General features: G+C 39.8%; 1 protein-coding gene across 1 annotated transcript in view; it reads right to left on the bottom strand.

Moving 5' to 3' along the window:
* STX12 (syntaxin 12) overlaps window positions 1-18,537 on the bottom strand; it is a 34,243-nt gene that overhangs the window by 11,805 nt on the left and 3,901 nt on the right. Inside the window, exons 2-4 of the mRNA XM_059916553.1 lie at window positions 8,864-8,933; window positions 7,191-7,290; window positions 2,898-3,035 (exon numbers count right to left, since the gene is read on the bottom strand). Of these exons, the coding sequence (XP_059772536.1) occupies window positions 2,898-3,035; window positions 7,191-7,290; window positions 8,864-8,933 (308 nt within the window). The remainder of the gene's footprint in view (window positions 1-2,897; window positions 3,036-7,190; window positions 7,291-8,863; window positions 8,934-18,537) is intronic.

Below are 18,537 nucleotides of genomic sequence, written 5' to 3'. Positions count from 1 at the left end.
TAAAACTTTTTTTTTAATTAATTAATTAATTAATTAATTAATTTATTTATTTATGGCTGTGTTGGGTCTTCGTTTCTGTGCGAGGGCTTTCTCCAGTTGCGGCAAGCGGGGGCCACTCTTCATCGCGGTGCGCGGGCCTCTCACTATCACGGCCTCTCCTGTTGCGGAGCACAGGCTCCAGATGCGCAGGCTCAGTAATTGTGGCTCGCGGGCCTAGTTGCTCTGCGGCATGTGGGATCTTCCTAAACCAGGGCTCGAACCCGTGTCCCCTGCATTGGCAGGCAGATTCTCAACCACTGCGCCACCAGGGAAGCCCTAAAACTTTTTTTATTGTTTTGGAAAAGTAGTATTAATTAAAATCTCATTTATATTTTTATGTTAGTATGTAATGGGTTTATTATTATTTGTAAATGAAATAATAAACATTTTAAAAAATTCTCAGTTTTAATTTCTAATACAATGTACATCAATAGATATCATTCATATAAGCAAAAGCTCTTTGGGGTCCTTAATAATTTTTAAGAGTATAATGGGGTCCTGAAATCAAAAAGTTTAAGAAACTATTGTTCTGTTGGGTTGTGTCTTTTTCATATTGATTCCTGAGAATTCTTTATATTCTTGATACCAGGCTTTTGTCAGTTGTACAAATAGCAATATCTTCTCCCTGTTTGTGATTTATCTTTTCACATATTTACCACTTTCTTTATTCTTACTCCTTTCTGCTTTTCAGACTTACTATCTGGGATCACCTTCCTTCTGCCTGAAGTTCATTCTTTAGAATGTTCTTAAGTAAGGTGTGCTGATAGCAAACTCTCTTTTGACTGAAAACGTCTTTAATTAGCCCTCATTCTGGTTATCTATTTTCACTGGGTTTAGAATCCTAGGGAGGCAATTATCGTCCTTTATAACATTAAAGACAACACTCTACTGGCTTCAAGTGTTGCTGTTGAGAAGTCTAACTATTGCACCTTTGAAGATATTCTATTGTTTCCCTGGCTATTTTTATGATTTTCTCTTTGTCTTTGGTGTTCTGAAGTTTCCCTTCGATATACCTAGGATGAGAGTTTTTAAATTTATCCTTCTTGGGATTTGTTGGTGTTCTTGAAACTGTAGATTAGTGCCCTTCATCAGTTCTGAAATATTACCAGCCATTATCTCTTCAAATATGACTTCTGACCTATGTCTGCTCTACCCTCATTCTGTAACTCTAATTAAAACTATTATAAGGACTTCCCTGGTGGCACAGTCGTTAAGAATCCGCCTGCCAGTGCAGGGGACATGGGTTCAAGCCCTGGTCCAGGAAGATCCCACGTGCTGCGGAGCAACTAAGCCCATGCGCCACAACTACTGAGCCTGCGCTCTAGAGCCCGCGAGCCACAACTACTGAGCCTGTGTGCCACAGCTACTGAAGCCCGTGTGCCTAGAGCCCACGCTCCGCAACAAAAGAAGCCACCACAGTGAGAAGCCCACACACCACAATGAGTAGCCCCCACTCGCCACAACTAGAGAAAGCCCGCGTGCAACAAAGACCCAACACAGCCAAATATAAATAAATAAATAAATAAATTTATTTTTAAAAAAAAACTATTTTAGATCCTTTTACTTCAGTCTCCATTTCTCATAACCTTTCTTCCCTATTTAACTTCTTAACCCTCTGTCCTACATGCTGGATAATATCTTCTAACCTATTTTCTAGTTAAACCACACACCTGTTAAGTTTTTAATTTCCACATTATATTTTTCAATTCTAGAAAATCTTTTGACTCTTTACAAAGCTTTTTGTGGTTTCCTGCTTCCTGCAGATGTGTTCAAGATCTTCTATTTCTTTAAACCCAATAAGTATAGTTATCTTATAATTCTAATATATTAAGTCTTTATAGGTCTATTTCACCTCACTTTTGTTTCTACTAGTTTTTGTCCAGGGTTATTTGTTTATTTGTGTACCCTGGGCTGCTCACTACACTTCAAAAATTATTTGAGGGTATTCTTTTAGGGCTAGGATAAAGGTGTCTAAACAGAGAGGATTTGTATTTGCTTCTGTCTGGCACGTAGGTACTCAACCAGACCAGGACTACTTGAAGCTTTAGGCTTTTGGACCATTCAGGTAGAATTTGGGCAGTAAATCTGCCTGAAGGTTACTTTGTGGTACAACTTACTGTCTGGATTTCCCCTCCCTCCTGCCATCCTCAGTGCTAATGCGATCTTTTTTGCAGTCTGCTAGGGGAAAGGAGGGCTTACTTTTCATTTTTTAGGGCCCAGTTTAATTTGAGGAGCACCTTCTTTTAGATTATCCACCATGCATGGACTCTTGGCTTTCACTTTTGTCCCCCTTCATGCCATGAGGACATCGAAACTGAATCTAAGTTGGCCCTCAGTAAATGTACTCAGTGGAAAAGCCATTTCAGTGCTCTGCTTATGTCTATGGGTTCACACCTTCTCTTAGACTTTGACCTTAATATTTTCATGGCTCTTCAATATTTTTAAGAAGCTGGGTTGTTAAAATCTAGTATTTGTTAATTCTTTTCAAAGAGAAGTCTAGTCCAAATAACCTAGCCTGCGATATTCTAGGAAACAGATGTATTTTTTTCTTTTTTTAAGTTTTTAACATAAGATCAACATGACAAGAAAAAATAAAAAAGAAAATTACACACAATTCTACCTGTCACTTTTGTAAATCTTTGTGCACATTCCTCTCTAGTCTAGTGTGCAAAGTGACCATATGTACACTTTTTTTTTTTTAAACAAAGGGTATACCAATCTGACATTTTCACAGCAGCTAATGTCTATGTTTATTATTTGGAGGGATAGTAAGCAAAGAAAATGGTCAAAAAATTTTTAAAAACTTAGGAAAGAACATCCTGAAATTTGCAAAGGTCTTCTTTTGGAAATAAACTTACAGAAAGACGAGATCCAGCTCTTGCTCTGGCAATACTCTCCTTTTCCTTTTCAGATACCCTTCTCTGCACAGCCTGGAAATTGTTTAAGGCTGCAGAGAAGTCATTCATGAGACGTTCCTTCTGAAGTTTCTGCTGGCGCTAAGGAAATTAAATAAGAACTTGAAATTTCACATTAACCCAGAATCATTTGGTTTTAATTCCCATTAAAAGCAAAATTATACCTCCTAAAGAGTTCCAACTAGGAAAATTACTATGAAATAGGCTCTTCCTTAAATTAATAAATTTGTCCTTTTCTAACTCAAATCCCTGGTTAATACTATAGGCCAAGTCAGAGTTTTCCTTCTTTCATTCCGACAAACCTGGGAACTGGGTATCATTTACCTGGTAAGGGAATCTCAGAGGGAACCACAATTCAAAATGTTAGTTCCCAGGAGAATCTAAAAGCAGAATACCCAACAGAGATTGTTTTCTTGCTAAAATGTTAAAACTGTATTCATCTATACTGAGTTCACAGCTTACCTGAAAACCATGGAATCATTTTCCTTCACACTGTAGTGACGTTCAAAATCTTTGAGAACCTGAAAACTACTTTGTAGAGTTACAAGCTACCTTTACTAAGCTTACTGATACTACGTCTCAAAAAACGCATACTGAGAGCACTTGCTGTGTGCTGGGAACACAGAAGTAAAAAGTCACCCCTGACCTCAAACAGCTTATCATCTATTTGGAGATAAAGAATTTAGATATACAAATAACAAATCAATACAAATAATTGCTATATTCAATTAGTACTATACAGAGTACTGTACACATTATACAGAGGCAAGTATAATCAGTAAGAATCTAAGTGATCAAAAGGCCTCCAGAGGAGGTGGGCACTGAAGGAAGAGTAAGGCGTGAAGAGCAGAGAGAAGGGGTAAGGCGAATCCAGGCGAGGGAACAGTGTGAGCAAAGGCATGGTGGCAGAAATTTGCAGAGGATCTAGAAAAAGATAGTTTGGCTGGAACCAAAGTCTTTTTCATGAGCATAGCTAAAAGATAAAATTGGAAAAGCAGGAAAGGGGGTGGCCACTGCAGGTTTTAAATGCCAAGATAATGAGTGTGGGATTCAACCTCTAAAGAACAAAGAGCAACAAAGATTTCTGTGTGGAGAACACGACGGGTACAAAATGATAACTTAGAAAAATTAGTCCGTGATGGTGATGGAATGGGAAAAAGAAACAAGTCAAAAAGATGACTGCAATAATCTAGATTTAGGGTTAGGAAGACGTGGTATCAGTAATGGGAACACAAAGAAATGAATCTAAGAAATATTATGTGACTGGCTGTGGGGAAAGGGGTATAAAGTCAAGAGATGACTCAAATTTCACACCTGGGAGAGTGATGGTAATACTGAAAGCAAATTTAGATAAAGGACTTTTTATCCCTTTTCTGGGATTTTAATTTTTACATAAACATTATAACAATAGGGGGAAAAAACCCATCACTCCCCAATCTCATTATCCAAAAATACTATCTTTTAAGTATATCATTAACATTTTCCATGTTACCGTACTCTTCACAATTATGGTCTTTGTTATATAATACTCCATCAAGTTGATTTAGTAAATTTTAGGTAAACATTCCTTCTAGACTGTTCCATTTTTAACCATTATAAATAAAGCTAAAGTGAGCCCCATTGTAACAGCTAATATTTATACAGTGCTTATCATGTACCAGTACTGTTATAAGTACTTTATATAATAACTCACTTAATCCATACATCAACCTATAAATTAGGTACTATCATAGTACCTATTTTACAGATCAGACAAATGAGGTACAGAGAGGTTAAGCAATTTGCCTATGATCACACAGTAAATGGCAGGGGTAGAATTTAAATCCAGGAAATTTGGCTCCGGAGTATACAGTTGGTTTCTTTTTCTTAGAACGCAGACACATTTGCATGAGTGGGAACATTAGGTTAAAAGGCACAAACTTTTTTATGACAATAAGCATTGTTAATCAGCTTAGTTAAGGGGTTTGGGTGAAACAGGAGGAATTCAGTATAAGACAACACATTAAATTTTAGATGAAGGCAGCATATTCAAGAGGAGATGTCAGAGCAGGAACTGGCAATATGGGCCAAATACTTAGAGGTTTAGGGGCTAGGGCTTGAAAAAGATCTGGGGATCATGTTCATAAAGGTGACAGGAAGCTCATAAAAGTACAGTAGAAAAGACTCCTGATGGAGAAAGCATAGAGTAATAAAATTACAGGATCAATGGCAGAGCCTTGGGGCACACCCACTTCTAGGAAGATATAAAGTCAGAGAAGGAGGCTGAGACTCAACCTGGGGTAAGAGAAAATAGGCCAGAAAGGGATCACCAGAGTTGGGATACATGAAAACTACTTTGTAGGCTTTACTACAGAGATCATGGAAAGAAGAAGAAAGTTTCAGTGAAGACAGGATGGGCAAGAGGATCAAATGAAACAAAGAAAAGTGAATAAACTCAAAAAAGGCCACTGGATTTAGCAACTAGAAGATTGCTGATGATAGCACATAAGTATGAGAAAAATGCTGAGAGTAGGATGTATGGTTTGATAGTCCAGTAACAAAAAGATGGGTGACAGGGCTAAGATTAATTAGATAAAGAAACAATTGAAAGGGAAAAGAATATTCAGCACAATAGGAGGAAGGGAATCAAGGATTTGTATTTCACCAGAGAAAGTATGTCTGTAGATTTATTTCATGTTCTTAATGATCCAAGATAATGGAAGGGAACAAGAGCATGCATAATCCAAAAATAAATTCTATTTGATTTTGGAATACATTAGATTTATTTTTAAGCAGACTGAACTTTATATTTTGCTTAGGCTACTATTTAACACTTAAGTACTTTCAATACTCTGTTTACATCAGACTCTTAGACTCCCTTTTTATTACTGCTAAAACTATCTGCAAGTGTGTATTCCCTAAGTGCATAGCTGAGAGGAGGAAAGGGGTGATTTGGGAACAATTTGAGATAATGAATGGCAAGGGGGAACTGGTCCATAGGTGAAATATCAGCATGAGTAACAAAACAAACAGCACATGTGGATAGTAAAAGGGTGATTACATTAAGGTTACTACCTTGTAGCAGGATGACAAAAGCACCTAGTTTTGGTTCTTTTCTTTTGTGCAAGGGGATGCCAAAACTCCAAAGACTGAACATATACTTCATTAAATGACTTGCCAGGAATGGGTTAAACTGATGATTTTCAAACTTTTTTGATGGAGACACAGAATAAGAATGTAACATCTTGACCTAGCACCATATATATACATATGTATGAAAGCTTCATTAACAGTATTTACCCTTATTACATGGTTACACACTCTGATATTTCTACTTTGTTTCATTTTTATAAATGATGATCACAACACACTAAAATTGTTTTATGTTCCAATAGTCACAATGCACAGACAACCCGGGATAGGGAGGTGGTAGGCTTCATCTTTAGAGCCATCAGATAGGATACCATCATTTAAAAAATGCAATAATAAAAAGAAATGTAAGTTAAGTGCTCCCATGAATGGTACAGAAACTAAAAGCAAAATAGAATCATAATAGGCTAAGATAGATGGAGAAGGTTTTTGCCCTGGAAGAGAGAGGATTTGAGGCAGACCATGAATAATAGATTAAAAAGTCAAGCCACAATGGAGGGGGCACATCTGACTTCAGGAACGTCTGAAGAAAAGGCACGGCATATCAAGGGAACAATGAATTCCAGTAAAAATTGTGTGGTTTTTAAGGATTTAAATGGCCACTGAAGAAAATGACTTAAATAGAGGAATCTATTTCCCTGAGCATTTCCTCAACCTGAGACCTATAAATGATTCATGATGCGACATGAAAGCGACTACAAAATATAAAAGACGTCTGCTTGAAATTTATAGATACAGGATACAAGCAAACTAGGATCAAGCCTGAAAGCATAAAGCTGCAGGTCAAACCCCAACAAGATGCAAACATTGACATTCTTCTCCAGTTAAACCCATTTACTAATATATTAATATATTATTACTAATAACAGCAGCCACTACCCATATTGAGTACCTACTAAATGCTAGGCACTTTGCAAGATCTGGTGCATACATTCTTTCTGTTGTCACAACAGACACTTATCCATTTTATGAATAAGGAAACTGAGGTTCAGAGAAGGTCTATCTAGAACGAAAGGCCAAGTTATTTTTGTTTCACACACTGCCTCTCCACAAACACGAAGTCCTTTCTTATTAAAAAAACAAGCCAAAACCCCACAAAATACCAACCTGTTCTGAAGTAGATAAAGGAAGGGGCAAGGACCCTAATTCCTTCAGTAATTCATTTGTTTCCTTGGCAAGCTGATTTGTAGAGTGTTGTAACTGTTGCCTAAGAGAGAAAAGATATGTTTTAGGATATTCTCACTTCTTGAGAGCTGCTGGTATCAGTTCGTTCTCAGAGTGTCTCACAACGCAGGGAATGAAAGGGCCACTTGAAGAAATGGGTTCCTAGATGCCCAGGTTCACAACAAAATTCCAGAAATACTACCCAGTCATGCTCACCTCAAGTCGTCTTCATATTACTGAGTAGAAACAACCTGCCTCAATGAAACCTGCTGACTGGGTATTTTAACTCCTTGGGGAGGAAGGAAAAGCATTCTCAGCAGTTCTGATAGAAGAAGAGCAACTGCCCCCACACCTCAATCTAATAGTTTTAACACACTGAACGCTCTCTCAAAACTCTAGTATTCATTTGCCCAGGAGTTCTGCATGGGTACTGTCTGTCACAGTTCACTGACTAGTGACAGAATCCAGGCACTGGAGGTTGGATGAAATGTGCATTAGAAGCACAGCTTCCACCCTAGGGAACAACCTCCAAAGATCTACTCCCACGCTCTTGCTTAAAGCTCATGCTTTTTCAGCTTTATCCTTGGCTCCCTACCTGTCCCCTAGGCCTGACTTTCTGGCTCTTCCCTCCAAAACAAAGAAGCCCTATACTGTGTAAAAAAATGTGTAAAACGAGCAGAGGGGGAAGGAAATTAAAGAGGGAAGAATGTGTGCTATGTTAAGTGGGATTGAAAGGTAGTAGAAATACAAAAAAGGCTCCTTTCAGTCATGGTTTCCTCTACTATCTGGCCACTTCTACAAAGGGTTTAAGGGAGGACAGGGAAACCACACCATTAATTACTAACGTTTTTTTCACTGCAAAGGGGTCTCCAAGATAAAAATATATAAATAAATAAATAAATAAATAAAACAAGGGACTCAAAACCAAGAGGGAGACAAAACAAACAAACAAACAAGAAAACCCCAAGAGGGAAGTCAATCAGAAGCCTGAGCATCGCAGACAGTACTAACATACCCAGAGCTATCTCACATCTCCCTGGAAAAAGCTCAAAGTAGTAAGTCATTCTCTCACTTCACAATGTCTAGGACAGGAAACAAAGAATATTGTTCAGTATGTTTTAAAGATGAGAACTAGAACTTCTAAAAGCAGAGATGGAGTCAAGAAGGGCATGATAAAAAGAATCTATTCCACTGTTCTCTCCCTCAGACTCTCCTCGGGTCATTCTGAATACATTTTTCTAATATGATAGACAGCTGGAAATCCAACCAGATTAGACAAGCGCTGTATATCATCAGGAGGCCTCTGCCAACAAGGAAGCTCATTTAGGCAGAATGTAGTCTAGAGGGTAGGGATTCCCTCTCTGCTTCCCTAAATTGTTCTGCTAAACTGCCCAAGGGAGGAAAGAAGCAGCGTTCAAGGACTCTGAGAGGCAACGGAGATCACAACCCATTAATATATTTTGTTGCTCCTCTTCTAGATCCAGCTATGACCTCATGTCCCACTGCCTCTCATTCTGATTTCACAGGCCTGAAACCTCAGCTGCCAGGCAGCAAGGGTATTAAGTGTGTCCCCAAAAGGCCCTCACAAATCCCAACCTTGTTAGGAAGCTACTCACAGATTTTCCTGTAGCTTGCTTGAATCTTGCTTAGTTCCTAGTTGGCTCATCAAATTCTTTATCTGAGCAGCTGAGGAGAAAAGAAAAAAAGATTTATTGAAAAGAAAAATACAGGGCTTCCCTGGTGGCGCAGTGGTTAAGAACCCACCTGTCAATGCAGCGGACACAGGTTCGAGCCCTGGTCCGGGAAGATCCCACATGCTGCGGAGCAACTAAGCCCGTGTGCCACAACTACTGAGCCTGCGCTCTAGAGCCCGCATGCCACAACTACTGAAGCCCACGCGTCTAGAGCCTGTGCTCCGCAACAAGAGAAGCCACCGCAATGAGAAGCCCGTGCACCGCAACGAAGAGCAGCCCCCGCTCAGCAACAAAGACCCAACACAGCCAAAAATAAATAAATAAAATAAATAAATTTTTTAAAAAAAGAAAAATACATTCATCACGAGCATCCTAATTCTCAGATCACTGGTCTCTCTCCACATCCTGAATAAGTACATACAACTAATAGAAAGCATGCTATGTTCAAGACCTTGGCACATATATTCCCATCTAAAGCTACTTATAAGGTCTGCCTTTCTCCTGTAGAGTAACTGTGCCACTAAGTAGAGGATGGTGGTTTTGTTTGTCACTCCCAAAGAACTCCCACATTTTGCCAGATTTCCCATGGCACTGGTTAAAATGTTTGTCGCTTTTGGAATGGCCTTGATACCAAATATCAATTCACAACAATAAAAATTTAAATTCACTAATATACAATATTTTATACAGCAAACATTTTTGGAAAGACAATGTACACTTATTATTAATAATAAGTTACCACTAATTGAGCACCTCTATGTGCCAAGTACTATATTAGGAGCTTTGTATATATAATCTTATTAATTTTCATAGCAACAGTCTGAAGTAGATGTATCTTCACTGTGCAGATGAGGAAATATATTTAAAGAAGTTAAATATCTTATATAAGGGCACACAAAAAGTAGCAGGGCAAAAAAATCAATCCCAGGTACATCAGACTCCAATGCCTATTTTCTAACTACGCTGTCTGTAGACAAACAGTATATCGTTTTGTTCAGATTACTCTACCTAGATACTGTGCTAAGATTTGGAATGGTCATGTTTGAATCCTAGATGTTTAAGCCCCTAGGCCTGGACTAGGAAAGCAGAGGTCCAGAGGAATGGATTATCTCTCAATAAGGAGAAACACCAGCCTGCCTGGGAATCTGAACACCCCTGTCCCTCACTGACTTCTGCGACAGGAATAGAGCCCCTGATTTCCCATGTCCTGCTTTCTATTTTCTTTTTCTGGTTGGCAGGGAGGATGAGGGAGATTCATTCATTCATTCATTCATTCATTTGCAGAGCTTGGAATTTTATTGTACGACTTTTTAGTTTGTTTGCACGCTTGCATTTTAAGAGCATTCCCTGTCTTCTATTGCAAATAGCTGGAATACGGAACACAATAATAGAGTACTTTTTGCCCAGGGGAAACAAAATTAATTATCTTCAAGTTTCACTAGAACTTCAAGAGATAATATAACACAATAGGTAATATATGGCTCCTCTAGCCAAAAGACAGTGTCCTTTGTGAGGGCCTTTCCTACCCTCTCAGGATTAATGCCCAAGTTTCACTTGTGAAACACCAGACTGCTAAATGACTGGCTTAGTGGAAGAAGATGAGGAAACCAATGAATACTGTATCATTTGTATATATCTCATAGGAACAATATATAAACAAGGCTTCAATGTCCAATGAAAACGAAATTGCACTTATTAGAATTTTAAATTTTAAAAATTAATTGTTCCTGGACTTCCCTGGTGGCGCAGTGGTTAAGACTCTGTGCTCCCAATGCAGGGGGCCCAGGTTCAATCCCTAGTCAAGGAACTAGATGCCACATGCATGCTGCAACTAAGAGTTCGCACGTCAGAACTAAGGAGCCCACGTGCCACAACTAAGGAGCCCACACGCCGCAACTAAGGAGCCCACGTGCCACAATTAAGGAGCCCGCGTGCCACAATTAAGGAGCCCGCGAGCTGCAACTAAGGAGCCCACCTGCCGCAACTAAGACCCAGTGCAACCAAGATAAATAAATAAATATTTTTTAAAAAATTAATAAATAAAAATAAAAATTAATTGTTCCTTATGATAGGATGTTTCTTAAATAACAAAATTTGGGGGTCAGAGTCATAACCTTGGCCCTAGTTCGGTCACCAAGGGTAGTAAAAAGGCAAGCTGAAGTTTATTAAGTACCAGTTACCTTACAAAAACACAGATATGTTAATAGCCTCTAAGTCTGTTAAGAAACAATAATTAAGCAAAATCTTCTAGGTGATTTCTGGGTGACTCTACTCCTAAGTAGAAACTGAACAACCTAGTCCTTAGCAGCATGTACAAGTTATTTCTCCTGTAAAAAAATCAATAAACAGAAACCTCAGTTAAACAGAGTTGGGAGACCAGAAGGGGGAGCTCGCACACCCTGCCACAACAGCTGAGCCCAAATGCTATGAAGAAGACTCCTCTCAGCCAATGAAAAGCCATGGACTCTTTGTTTGCTATACCCCTCCCAACTTCCTTTTCCCCTTCCCTTGCCAGGAGGGGGTTTCCACTTGGCTAGCCATGATTGCAGACCCCAAACTGCAACTCTCTGTTGATCGTGAATAAACCCGTCTTTGCTGGAGAAATATCTGGCAGTCTCTTTGTTTTAGGTCAACACTCCCTAGCCCAAATCCCTGTGTCATCATGGGTGTTACAAAGCAAAATTCTGCAAAGTCAAGAATATACTGGTTTGTAACACTTCAAATTATGATTTTGAGACCATTTTTTAAGTAAAACTATAACTCCACTTTTACAATGGAAATATAGAATTCACTTGATTAAAAAGTTGCCTTTTGACAAACTTTCCTAAAATATATCTATTCTATTAAATGAGGGTTTTTAGCTTATTGGTTCCACTGGAAAATGTAAGCACTATAAAATACTGCATTCTGCTAAAAAAAACACTATGTAAGATATAATAATCATTTTTCATCACTAAGATGTATAATGTCCTTCTTACCTAAGTCAAATGGGAATCAGAATCAAAGCTGTCTACTGGCTGGCCAAACAAATAATTTAAGAAAGAGCACAGACATTAGCATTTACTGAGCATTCACCATGTGCCAGACACTGGGCTACATACTTGATGTGGTATAATAAAAGATGTATTTGGTCTTTGTCCCCAGTTCTTGGCATAAAGCTCCCAAAACCCTTGGAATTTCCTGAGTGATAGTAGTGTCTTTCGTTATTCATAAAGGGTTCCTTTGGAGCATACTGAGTTTACCTATTGAAGTGACAGGGTAGGGCTCCTGATAGGCTTAGGTTGGGTGGGGTTAGTCACCAGAAAGACCAAGTGATTATCAGGTTGGAACTTTCAGTCCCACCCACCAACCTCTGGAAAGAAGAAGGGGGGGGGCTGGGGGGGTAGAGGAACCGCATTTTAAACTCTATAAATTCTTTTTTTTTTTAATTATTTATTTATTTATTTTTGGCTGTGTTGGGTCTTCGTTTCTGTGCGAGGGCTTTCTCTAGTTGCGGCAAGCGGGGGCCACTCTTCATCGCGGTGCGCGGGCCCTCTCACTACCGCGGCCTCTCTTGTTGCGGGCCCTCTCACTATCGCGGCCTCTCTTGTTGCGGAGCACAGGCTCCAGACGCGCAGGCTCAGTAATTGTGGCTCACGGGCCCAGCCGCTCCGCGGCATGTGGGATCTTCCCAGACCAGGGCTCGAACCCGCATCCCCTGCATTGGCAGGCAGATTCTCAACCACTGCGCCACCAGGGAAGCCCTCTATAAGTTCTTGAACTAGATTTGATGAGCTTCCGGACTGGTGAACACACGGAGATGCGGGGAGGGTGTCAGCGCTCAGAGAGAGCACGTAAGTTCCAAGCTCTTCCCACATACCTTGCCCTAGGCGTCTCTTCTATCTGGCTGCTCCTGAATTATACCCTTTTATAATAAACCAATTATCTAGTAAGTAAATGTTTTCCTGAGTTATGTGAGCTGGGCTAGCAAACTAGCTGAACCTGAGGAGGGGCTCATGGGAACCTCCAATATGGCTCACTGGTCAGAAGCACAGATAAGAACTTGGACTTACAATTGGCATCTGAAGGGGGTGGGGTGGGGGGAGTCTTGTGGGACTAAGCCCTTAATTTGTGGAATCTGATGCTAACCCCAGGTAGTGTCAGAATTGAGTTAAATTGGAGGACACCCAATTGAAGTCCAGAGAATCTGATAATTGCTTGGTGTGTGGTAAGTCCATACATCTGGTGTCAGAAGTATTGACAGTGGAGGAAACACAGAAGTGTTTTTCCTTCACACTTGATAAGTATTATCTTATTAGATAAGCATTATTACAGAAGGGCACACTGAGGCTCACACTGAGTGTTACAAAACTCATTCATTCATTCATTTAGAATACCTACTTTACACTGTTATATGCTCTAGAAGATATTGCTCTCAAGAAGCTTACATTTTAAGGAAAAGAGATAATAAGCATGTATCAGGTAGTGATAAGTGCTATAAAGAAAAATAAATTCAGGTAAAGGCTGGTAGGGAGAGGGTACTAGTTTACACAGGGCGGTCAGAGAAGACTTCTCTGATAAGGTGACACAGAGCAGAGACCTAAAGGAAGTGAAAGATCAAGCCATGAGAAATTTCTGGGGGAGCTTTCTAGCAGAGAGCATTAAGCACAAAATCCCCAAGGCAAGAGCACTTGTTGTGATGGAGGAACAGGAGGCCCAGAGGGAGCAAAAGAGAGGTAAGAGAGAGAGGGGAGCCAGATTACATAGGGCCTTGTAAACTAGAGCAAGGACTTCGAATTTTAAAGAAATGTGAGGCCACTGACGGTTTTGAGCAGAGTGTCATAAAAACCAGAATTCAAACCCAGTGCTAATTCCAATAACTATATTTTTTATGCCACATTAGGTTCTCTCAAAAGGCTGACGCTTAAAGGAAATACACAGAACGTAGTGACTTAGGGCAGGCCTCCGTTTCCCAGTGTTCCACTTCGCCCCACCCTGCTTATCTGATAGCTTCCTAACTTAATAGCTCTCTGCTCCAGATAGGCTGATGCCCTTGCTCTAACCTGCTCCCTTCCCCGACTCCCTCTGACCTTTGCGAAGGTTCCTGTGTACTCACCAGAGTCCAGCAGAGTGCCAGCACCCAGCGGGTAATAAGTAATTGCTGATTAATTGAGTTAGCCTCTGTTTTATGTCATGCCACTTTCAAGGCAGAAGATATGAATGAACATGAGCTAGGAATAATGAGACCTAAACTCTGAGCCAGATTCGACCACTAACTAGATGTATGGCACCAGACAAGTCATTTCATGTTGCTGGGTCTCTTTCACCAATTGTATATGATATTCAGGTTTAACTAACATATATTGAGTACTTACTATTTGTCACAATATTTACTATTTGTGTGGGGCTTTTTATTCATTAAATTATTACAACTATGTAAGGACTAAATGATTTCTAAGTACTCCCACCACTGCTCAATGCTAAAATTCAACAATAATGAAGAAGCTCTAGTCCCAGAATGATGCTGTGTAACCAAGCAGTGCTTTTGCAAGCCAGAGTTTGGCTTAGAGAGACTCTGCCTGTGTACAAATGGGACTGGACTGACTATATGCCTCTGGGTGGCACTGACCACATTCTACTCATTTTTGTATTTGCATAACCACACACACATACGTACCCCTCCAGAAAATAGTTGGTTACAGGGTGACATATAAAGGTAAATGTTACCGGTATGGCAGTTCAAGGAAACATCTCATCTTACTGACTGTCTTTATATAGAGCATTCTCCTTAGAAACTCTAGAGGTATGTCAAAGTTTCAAGTTGTCAATCATCTATCAAACCATATTAAATGCCCTAGAGAGCAAAGGGGACTTTACAGACTATGGGGGGAAACAATCAATTAAAAATCAGCTGTTCTTTGTATATTTTCAGCTGAGAACTTTTATTTATCTAGACTTTTCTGACTTCTTTTGTTTGCTGAGATTACCTGAATTGGGATGGAGGGGTGGGGGGGGGAGGACTTTATAGGGTCACTTACTAGTTAAGCACCAGAATGAATCCAAGCTTCCATCAATTCTATCTAAATTCCTGCATATTGATATTTTCCTAAAAGTTTCCAGCAAGACTCAGGTATCAGATGCCCCAAAACTCAAATGATAAAGACAGTGGTGTCTACGTTTAGTGGAAGTATAATTTTTTTGTATACCACCCTCCATAACCACCACCATCAGGGGTTTATTTGAAAATAGTGACTTAATGACCCATCTGTTTTACAACTAAGAACTGTATCCCTTAAACCTAAAGCACAAATAGAAATAGAATAGTGTGAATGTTTACATACACACTTATTTTCACTTGAATGTACTTAAAATGTCAAAAAGTACAGTGATACTTTTTGGAACAATTTTTATCAAAATGGGCTACGTCTAAAAGGGTTTTCTGGTCAGCTTGGTTAATGAGAAAACTCCTTTTCTAAGCATTCTAGTAAATAAAAGTTTTACTTTAGATTGATTTGTCACAATATTTTGGATGAAAATAATTGGGTATCTATCCTCTACGAAATGCTACATAATCCTGGAAACCAGATGACTAGGCCTCAGTTCCGTGTAAGCAATTTTGTTATTTTTAAAACTAGGCCTCAATTTCTCCTATCACTGACCTCTCATTTTTAAAAGCATGTCCTGGCTAAAATTTTTAAAAGACTATGAAGCAAATCAATTTATCGCACATTACAGCTAACATCCACACTAGAAACTACTCTAAACTGAACACTCTTCATGTGCTTTTAGCTGATATCACTTTAGGCAGAATGTGAATCTCCAAATGAACCTTAATCCAAATCAATGTCTAGTCATATCAAAAGCAACTACCATACAGGTAAAAATTTCTTTATCTGAGAGACTAGAATGCTCTAATTCAGTATATTAAACAAGCAAATATAAATTCAAAGAAAGAGCATTATTTACATTAAATGAGAAAATGATAGCCTATGTGGTCATTATTACAATGACGTCATCTCAGTGTCTTACTCTGAAAATTAGGTTTGCACTGTTTTTGCAAAGCTACAATGAAAATGACCTGACTTTTTAAAAGTAGCCACTATAGAACTTCACTGGTGGCGCAGGGGTTAAGAATCCGCCTGCCACGGGGTGGTGGTGTGATGAATTGGGAGACTGGGATTGACATATATGCACTAATATGTATAAAATGGATAACTAATAAGAACCTGCTGTATAAATAAATGAATAAAATAAAATTCAAGAAAAAAAAAAAAAGAAGTAGTATCTCTCTGTCAACTTCCTAAGACAGGAGAGATTTCTAGCAACAACAACAACAAAAAAGAATCCACCTGCCAAAACAAGGGACATGGGTTCGAGCCCTGGTCCAGGAAGATCTCACATGCCACAGGGCAACTAAGCCCGTGCGCCACAACTACTGAGCCTGCGCTCTAGAGCCCACGAGCCACAACTACTGAGCTCGTGTGCCGCAACTACTGAAGCCCGTGCGTCTACAGCCCGTGCTCCGCAACAACAGAAGCCACCGCAATGAGAAGCCCGCACACCGCAACAAAGAGTAGCCCCTGCTCACCGCAACTAGGGAAAGCCCGCACACAGCAATGAAGACCCAATGCAGCCAAAAAATTAAAAACATTTAAAAAAAAAAGTAGCCACTATACTACAATAGTAAAGCTCTAAACTACACTGAACATGAATACTAAACATCAAAGGTATAATCTTCTATTTACCATACCCATGACAGGACATGAACTCGTTAAGAGCACAGACTCTCAATTAAGACTGCTCTGTGTTATTCCTGGTTCCACCACTTCCTAGCAAAAGTTTCTATTCCTCTGTGCCTCAGTTTCCTCACCTAAAAAATGGGAAAAACAAGAGAACCCTCATATGGTTGTTGTGAGGATGACCTAAGATAATATGAAGCTAAATTTAGAACAGTGTCTGGCACTTAAAAGAACTCAATTAAGGATAGCTATTATTATCAAACTCGAGACCAAGAAAAATGTACTTAGCAATGATAAAATCAATTAAGTACATATCGAATGCTAACTACATATCCACTGCTGTGCCAGGCACTGAAGCTAAGGACAGCTGTACAATGCATGATCTCTATCCCCACAACAAAACTAATAGTAATCTCTCAGTTGGAATAACAAGGTCAAAAAGCATGAATTAAAGACTACAGAATAAAGTAAGTGCTAAGCTTGCAAATTCAAAGGAAAAAAACAAAATGATAGCTAACACTTCTTAAACAATGTTGCAGGCACTGGTTTAAGCACTTTATATAAATTACCTCACTTAATTCTCACAATCCTGTGAAGTAGAGTCTATCATTAACTCCATCTTATAGATGAGGAAACTGTGAAATAGAGAGGTACAGCAATATGTTTACATGGCTAGTAAGAAGCAGATCTAGGACGCAAACCCACGCAGTCTGACTCCTGAGCCTGCTCACTTAACTACTAAACTATAGTGGAGCAGGGGGCTCAACCAATGATATCACCATTTACTGAATGTCTACTATGTACCAGGTACTAGACTAGGCACTTTCAAACATCCCACTTTAACAACACCATTCATTTTACATATGGGGTAACAGACAGAAAGGGGAACTAGCCTGCCCAAGGTGAACAGTACAACACAGAGGAGCAAGGACTCAGTCACAGATCTGCTGAGCCTAAGGCCCAGGCTCTTCCTGACCTCACTCTTTCAAAAGCAAAGGAAGGCTTAGTTACAAGGGGCAGGATTTAAGCACAACTCAAAGGATTTTTATAATTTAGGTAGCTAGTGAGATAGGGAAAGATTAAAGAAAGGAGGAACAGAAAGAGCAAAAACTTGCAGCAAAACCCCGTGTTTAGGGATGTTAAGAAAAACAGCCTGCCTGTAACAAAGAGAAGTAGAAAATATGGCTAATTTGGGTTAAGATGACAGAGACAGTGAAAGCAAGGTGGAATGTTAAGATCTGATGCAGCAGACAACAGAGAGCCACCATAGGCTCTTGAGAAGATGAGTGGTATAATGAAAACAGGACTTTAGACATACTGCTGATAGCCTTATCAGGATGAACTAGAATGGGAACAGAGACACTGAGACTATGCTGCTGGACTACAGAGGCTGAGATCATGAAGACTTATGAGGAGGACAATGAAATAAAGAGCAAGGGGCCAATATGAAAATAACTTTGAAAGAACAACCCAGAGGATTGCACACGATAATCAGTTTTAAAAGTTCAACTGCTTTTGATTTTTTTAGTAAACAGAATCATATCAATAAATTAGCAACGTTGGGCTTCCCTGGTGGTGCAGTGGTTAAGAATCCGCCTGCCAACGCAGGGAACATGGGTTCAAGCCCTGGTCCAGGAAGATCCCACATGCTGCACAGCAACTAAGCCCATGCGCCACAACTACTGAGCCTGCGCTCTAGAGCCCGTGAGCCACAACTACTGAGCCCGCGTGCCACAACTACTGAAGCCCGTGCGCCTAGAGCCTGTGCTCTGCAACGAGAGAAGCCACCACCATAAGAAGCCCGCACACCGCAACGAAGAGTAGCCCCCGCTCGCTGCAACTAGAGAAAGCCCGCGTGCAGCAACGAAGACCCAACAC

This window comes from Balaenoptera ricei, chromosome 1, assembly GCF_028023285.1.
Source record: "Balaenoptera ricei isolate mBalRic1 chromosome 1, mBalRic1.hap2, whole genome shotgun sequence".
In the NCBI taxonomy this organism is placed as follows: domain Eukaryota; kingdom Metazoa; phylum Chordata; class Mammalia; order Artiodactyla; family Balaenopteridae; genus Balaenoptera; species Balaenoptera ricei.
This window is presented reverse-complemented; position numbering and strand designations above follow the sequence as displayed.